At 44.1% G+C, this 7,724-nt stretch overlaps 1 protein-coding gene across 1 annotated transcript; it reads right to left on the minus strand.

Moving 5' to 3' along the window:
- Positions 1–373: 373 nt before the first annotated feature.
- Positions 374–1,081, minus strand: CUNH1orf68 (chromosome unknown C1orf68 homolog). Its single transcript, XM_037167076.2, has one exon. The coding sequence runs from the start codon at positions 1,079–1,081 to the stop codon at positions 374–376; it is 708 nt and encodes a 235-aa protein (XP_037022971.2).
- Between the last annotated feature and the right edge of the window lie 6,643 nt (positions 1,082–7,724).

Consider the following 7,724-nt stretch of genomic DNA (forward strand, 5'->3'; position numbering starts at 1 on the left):
AGGAAGTGTACTCACAGCATTCTAGAATGCACAGTGATCCCCTGCTGGAATTGCACCAGCTCAGTCTGCTTGGTCATGTCCATGCAGACCTTTCCTCTAGCTGAAAAGAAAGAGTAAGAGAGGAAGACAGAAGAGTTTCTGAGGAAAAAACGTGGACCAAATACACAGACAGGAAGTCACTGAGTTGCATTCAAAAGTTTATTCTTACCAAAGTTTGTGGGTTGTGCTAACTCTGGCAGGCTGCCTTCATAAAGAAGCAAAGTGCAGAAATGAAGCAATGAGGTTTACTGGGAAGACAGGGAGGGGTCCAGGGGCTGGTGAAGTTCTAGAAGGTAGAGCAGGGAGTGAATTAGGGAGCAAAGCTGTTTCTTTTTTAACAGCAGCTGTCATCCTCATGATCACAACAGCATTCGGGACCTCGGGACCTCATGGGTATAATTCCCAAACAGCCTATCCCAGAGCCGCAGCACCCAGAGCCGCAGCATCCAGAGCTGCAGCATCCAGAATCCTCACAGCAGCCAGCTGATCCTGAATTGCAGTCCTGGGGTCGTTGGACCCAGCGTCTGAGGGGGCTCACTCCGAAGGTCCGGGGAGCCAGACAGCTGTAGCTGGTGGAACAGGGAGCAGAGCATGGATCAGGGACATAGGACAGGGAGCCTGAGCCACCTGCAGGAGCCTGAACATAGTAGGTCTGGCAAGGAGAAGTATACTGAACATAGTAGTATCTCTGGGTCTGGCATGGAGCTGGGCATTTCACATACGTCTGGCAGGGAGTTGGGCATTTCACAAGCGTCTGGCAAGGAGTTGCACATTTCACGTATGTTTGAGTTGGGCACGGAGCTGGGCACTTCACACAGGGTGCCTGGCATGGAGCTTGGCATGCCACATAGGTTTGAGTTGGGCATGGAGCTGGGCACTTCACACAGGTTGTCTGGCATGGAGCTTGGCATGTCACATAGGTTTGAGTTGAGCACGGAGCCACACCTTTCACAGAAGTAACTTTGGCACCTTGCCCAGCCCCTAATCCAGAACCTTTCACACAAGATGGAGGGAACTGCACCTGCTTCTGCTGGTCACACATCTTTCTGTGACTTTGCAAAATCTGAAAGGAAAGTTTTCATCAGAACTAGAGAGATTTCCAGGGCACCTATAGCAGCAATAGCCTTTCAAGAAGGTCACAGGCACCCAGAAGCTATCAACCAGGCATTAAGGTGGACTCAGCCACCTTAGGCTCAGCTCTTGTTCTTTTCTCTGGCTGTGTAACTTTGGATAAGTCACCACTCACCACTGGGCTTCAGTTTCCGTAATGAGAAATGAAGTGCTTGAACCAGTGATGTTTGAATTTCTACTCAACTCTCTAAGCCTCCCCTCCCCTTACTCATTTTAGTGTCTGCATTATAAATTCTTCTTGGAAAATGGTTGTTTCCCATTGATTTTACTTTGTCATCAATTCGTTCAATAGTGGCTTTCCTTCCTCCTGCTCAGCCAGGCATGCCCAGGGAAGGCAATTTCACGTCAATAGACTCGAAGCCAACATGAGTCTAGAGCTGAGCCTGACAGACCCTAACAAGGCCAAATTTGAATAAGTGTCCACCATTGCTCTTTAGATCAGCTAGACTATCACTTTACCTCATTAATGGACCCAACAGAGGGTGGCATAACTGTACTCAGAGAGAGAGAAGAGTGACCTAATTCTCTGATAATCCCTTTTCCCATAGGCCTAATGGCTCCACTCGTACCTCTTCCTCTCCTCCAATCCTCCAAGCTCATTCCTACCAGCTACTGCCATCAGCTGCCCTCAGTCCCTAATCCTGACCACCCTCACCCCACAGATTTCCATGCCAACTTCAGCAAGTCTCTCTTTCATGCTACGTTGTTAACCCAAGTACAGAGACTTACCTTCTTTTTGACAGGAGCAAGACTGGAAGAAGTCAGTAATCTGAGGATCTGGCTTTGGGGAGACCTTTTATAGGGCAATAGTGAAGCAATTTAATGGCATCTGAATGAAGCACCAGCGATCACGAGGACAAGGGCTGGCATTGCGTTGGTGAGATTCCTCCCCAGTGTGCCTGGCTCTTAAGTCATAGGCAGGGCATGTCTCTGCTTGATTGAATTTTCCTGAACATGAGATAAATGATTCCTGATACCTTCTTCATGAAACAAGTCAGTCTTCCTGTACTAGAAGTCAGGAGATGAGATCTGTCCCTATTAAGCTGTTTCTAGGTTGCTTGAGTATTCATGGACTTCTCCAAAATGTGGTTATAGGCTCAATTTTTCCTATGCTGTGCCAGAAGCTACAATTGCATCTTCTCAACCTAAATGGTGTGTTCTTTCTGAGGTTTTCCACAGTGGCTCTTGCTGGTCTGGGCTGCTGCACAAGAAGAGTTTTGCTCAGTGGTCTCTGCCTCAATATGGCAGCAAGGCCCTCATAAATGGTTTGTTCCATAGGCTGACAGGTTATTCTAAGTCTATTTGGGAAACTAGGTGAGTTCTTGATGATCCCAGACTCTAGGATCTATATCTAGGCTGTCTCTCTTCACCATCTCAAGCCCCATGACCTCCCTATTCTCATCTTTCTGAACCTCATTTCTATGCCTAGATGCCCAAGAGCTCATGCAGGGGGAAGTCCAGCCAAATGAACACTGTGTGATAACAATAACAGTAGACTCTAACACTTAGTTGAATTCTCTTTACATGCCAAACAGTTCATGAGGTGTACACACTTATAGATGGCCCTATCACTGAGGACCTGAAAGACTAAGGAAGTTACCTTGAAGCTAGATTTTTATATGTGGGCAGTTAGCTTTCATAAGGCCATGATCTTTATCACTACAACACAATGCCTCTTGTTTCTGGACATAGCATTGTCCCTGGATCTCTGCCTCATTTCCTTTCCCCAGTGCAGTGTATATAGGGAGAAAGGTAGAAATTATATGTTTTGAGAACTTACTATGTACTAAATACTGTCTTACTATTTTATCTATTACTTCATTTGATCTTCACAATAACCCTGTGATATAGGCTATGTTTTACAGAAAGAAAAATAAGACTCAAAGGCCTAACAATTTCACCAACATCATCCCATTGAAAGTGGGGTATCATTTGAACCCAAGCTTGTCTAGTTTCAGAGTCCATGTTCTTTCCACAAAGCTATGTTGAGTTGCCCACTATAGAAAGTTATCTTGCTCCTGCATCTAGCACTGGTTCCCAATAGCCATGCCTTCAAATCAGCCAGCCCAGGCGCCACCATGGTCCCTGTGGCCTCTCAGCTGAAAGGTGCTTCTGCATTTGTCCCTAATGGATCCTCATATACCCCAGGACCCACAAGCCTTTATGCTCTAAAGTTTCCTCAGTTAACAAAAAAACCCACAATGCAAACCCCTACTATTTCATAAACACTTCCCACTCCAAACCAGGTCTTTTAAAGTCTGTCCCTGAACAATTTGGTGGAGGTGAGAAGGGGAGATCCTGCCCCAAGATTGGCAAGTTTCCTATTTCCTCCTGCCATTAGTGCTTCTGGTGGGCTTGTAACACTCCATAGCTTCCTCTGTGAAGTCTACTGGTCCCTCTCCCCAAGGGGATGGTGTAAGTGGGGAGGAATGTGGTTTTAGGATGTTTCAGTGCCTGCTCTTTCTCCTCAGTTAATACTCAAGCCTGATGTTTTATGGAGGAAGGAGAAAAGGGATGATCTTTCATTAGGGCTAGACACTTTACATGTCATAGCTTATTAAATTTTATTCCTATAATAGTGTCTCAAATAAATAAGTAAACAAACAAATGTGCCCAGGTTCACATAACTGGAAGTGATAGATTCAGAATTTGAACCCAGGAATAAGAGACTTCAAATTTTACTGTTTTTTCCACAATAACATGCTGCTTCCAGTATTAAAATCCATGATGTTTTAGAAAACATACCTTTCAACACCTAATAAACACAGTCAAGAAGCTCACTATCTTACATGCAGGATGGAACAGCTCCACTTTACCAGGAAGAAAATCCCCTAGAAGGCCAGTCATTTCAGGGCGCATCAACAAGAGAGAGAGTTCAAGGCAGAAACAGAACAAAGCCCTTGTCCTGGTTCTGCCACTGTCTCATAAGGTGATGCCACTCTGCCCTGCTGTGTCTTCCACCCTAAATTATTTTCATTAAATTTTTCAAGGTAACATTGGTTAATAATATATAATTTTCAGGTGTATAAAATTATATAATTTGACATCTGTATACTTTAATGTGTGCCCCCCACCCAGAGTTTAGTATCTACCCCAGCCCCTCTTGCCCTCTGGTAAACACCATTCTGCTGTCTGTTACCCATGTGGGTTTTTTGTTGTTTTATTAGTTTCTTTGTTACTTTTTTTTTCATATTCCACATATGAGTGAAATCATAGGGTTTTTGTCTTTTTCCATTGATTTATTTCACTTAGCATAACATGCTCAAGATCCATGATGTTGTCACAATGACAATATTTCATCTTTTTTATGACTGAGAAATATTATGGAATACTGTGATATAAATAATGGAATGTGAGAGATAGATAGGTAGATAGATAGATGATAGATAGATAGATGATAGATAGATGCCACATTCTTCTTTATCCAATCATCTGTCAATGGCTCTTCTACCCTAAGATAGTTAGATGAGGCCCCTCCTTGGATAGTCTATGATTGTAGAAGACTATCCTACAAAGGAAATGTGCCTTTCTACATCCTAGCCATCCATGGAGTTATTCCCACTAGACTGTATGTAATTCCATGTGGTGGTAACTGTGGATGCATTCATTGTATGTCACTTGGCTCTAGCACAGGACCTGGGGACCACTGACTAGACACACATATAAATGGATGAATGAGTGGGGATGCTTTACACTGACAGTGTACCCTAGACCAGCTTCCTTCCTCCATGTGGTGAGATCCCATTCTACCAGTAGCCAATTTGTGTGTCTTTTGCCATCTGTGAGCTCTGATTGGCTCACTTCCTGCTCCGTGGAGTCAGGTTCTCACTAATGGGTTTGACATCTTCAGGCAGCACTAATATCCCTGGTGAGAGATGATGTTTTCATGTGCCACCAAAACAGGTGGGTGGGTAGTGCCCTGCCCATTTTATAGGCTGGGAAGGCAACGCATGGTGACTGGTACAAGTGCCGGGGTGACTCACAGGGTTATCTTCAAACCTATTTTTCTTTTTGGATACAAGCTCATAGAATCAGAAACTTGTAGATTCATGCAATAGTAGTTCAGTAGACTCATAGGGCAACAGGGACAGATATTTATGAATTCACAGAATCAGAACCCCGGCATCTCTTAGGTGGAGGGAACTAACACACGTCACCTGTTTGGCCCCTGCCTGAAGATACAGGTCATCTGACCTAATGGGCAGTTCATCTTAGGAAGATCTTCTGGCCTCTAAGAGTTCTTTGCAATCTCTCTGGTTAGCTCATTTCAGGACTTACTACAATCTTCATAGTCAGGAAACATACTAGATTATCCCTAAAGGTCCCTTATAGCATCAGCATCTACAAATCCTGACATTAATTACATGTTTGAAGCTGTGCTCCTCAAGGCATGAACCCCACGAAGATTTTAACTCAATGGTATCACCAGCCTTAATCAGGAAAGCAGAGTAGTAGATGCTCAAGTTGACATATTGCTCCCAGAGGACAGGGCCTGGGTCTCCTCTCACCCTGGGAGTTTCCTTTGACCAGTGACTGGAGACACTCTGAGAGTAAAATCTGGGGGTCCCTTTTGTGTGTGTGTGTGTGTGTGTGTGTGTGTGTGTGTGTGTGTGTGTGTGTGAAAAAGAAGTAGAAGGAAGTGGCAAGCCACACATCTAGAAGAGGAAAGACACAGGAACATTGTATCCAGCAAGAAATCTCTTTTCTGTGTAAGACTAGAAGACAGTGCAGAGACCCCTCCCTTAGAGCCCATCCCATGTCCATGTCTGTGTTCTGGGCTCAGCTCTGAGACTTGCCCCAGAATCCCTGCACCATTATTTCAGGAACAATCAGGGATCTCTCCTAGATTACTGAGTCATTATATTGTAGGACCACAGAATGGACAGCCAGCAAGGACCATTAAAGCACAGGGCTCAGCCCTTGCATTGTAACAGGTCCACAGAAGAGAAAAGAAACTTGTATAAGGCCACCCAACCAGGTCGCAGCAGACTCCAGACAGGAATGTCTGAATCTCATCTAGGGTATGTTCCATTACAACACGTGATCACTGAACAGGCTTGCTAGGGAGAGCCCTTACATGGCCACCTTATCATCTCCCTCCCCTCCCCACAAATCCACCATGACTACCACAAGAAGAGCCAATGAAGTCTTCTAAGGGGCACCCTCTGTGGAGTGGAGAGTGTTTTCAAGAATTACAAGGGACTCCCCGGTGTGCATATGTGAGTCATCAAAACATGAGAACCATAGCCATACCTGGCTCAGTGTCCTGTGGGCTGTTTTGGGCCAGAGACACAAGACAAGACAGCACCAGGGCCCTTTTGGTTGCAGAAGCCAGGAGACATTGGTGCCCAAATATTTTTCCTTCTCCTGGAATGCCTGGTTTCCTTGACCTCCTGCCAGCCCTTTTCTGATGCATTTATTGTTATAATACACACTAGGTAACTAGTCCTTCAGGTTTACTTATCACTTTGTAGAGCTGTTTCACTGCACTTAATCTTTCAAATACCTCCTGAAATTTTTAACTGAAATTGCCTCATCTTTGCATTTCAGAATGCAAAAGGATACAGGGAAATCCATGTTCCCCTAATATATTCCCAAAGATAGAATCCAATAGATCACGTCTCCTCTTGGATCCCTCCATCCCAACCATTCTATCCACATTTCCAGCACAAATAGCATGTTCTCAAACTCTTTGTCTCGAACTCTTTGTCTCAAACTCTCCAAGACCTCCACACACAAGGCCAACTGCAGTATTACGAACTTACGCCTTCTTTCATAGAGTACCTGGTTCTTGTTACAGCTCTGCAAATTCCTAGTTGTGTGATCTTAGAATAATTTGCTGAACTTTCTGAAACTCAGTTTCCTCATCTGTAACATGAAGAAATTAATAGATCCTGCCACTCTTCTACTGAAAATATTCTAATGACTTCTTACCCTTTTACAATAAAAGCCGAAGTCTTCACTACCGCTTTCAATGGGAGACATAGACTGCACCTCATGGCTCTACTCCTTACTTCCCTGACTTCACGTCCCACACTCTACCTCAGTCTACTCTCTGACACTCTGACCTCCTTACAGTTCCTCTGACAGTCCTAGCACACTCCTGCTTCAGAGAACTTTGCTCTTGTTCTTTTCTCTGCCCAAAATGTTCTTCTCCCAGGTACTCATGTGGCAACCTGGCTCACCTCCTTCAAGTCTTTGTTCAAATATGATCTCAGAGAGGCCTGGTGGTGACCTTGTTTAAAATTATAACACATACCCACTGGCGTGCCCTGTCCCTCTTCTTAAGCTCTTTTTTTCTCCATAGAGTTTATAACGATGTAATATATTACCTATTTTATGCATGTATGTGTTTTCCATTTTTCTCCCATCAGAATGTCAATTTTATCATGTAAGGACTTTCATCTCTTGTGTTCACTGATTTGTCTGCAGTGACATATGCAAGCACTTGGCACAATCAAAACATTTCTGTTGAATGAGCAGATAACACATTTTTTCTTATTCATTTCTTTGCCATCTGTCTTCCTTTATTAGAACAAGTTCAACAAGTAAGA

This window comes from Artibeus jamaicensis, unplaced genomic scaffold (assembly GCF_021234435.1).
Source record: "Artibeus jamaicensis isolate MK-2021 breed Jamaican fruit bat unplaced genomic scaffold, CSHL_Jam_final contig_1715, whole genome shotgun sequence".
Classification (NCBI taxonomy): Eukaryota; Metazoa; Chordata; class Mammalia; order Chiroptera; family Phyllostomidae; genus Artibeus; species Artibeus jamaicensis.

Coding starts and splice junctions, on each gene's coding strand:
- CUNH1orf68 (XM_037167076.2), bottom strand. CDS start 1,081: ATGTGTGACCAGCAGAAGCAGGTGCAGTTCCCTCCATCTTGTGTGAAA.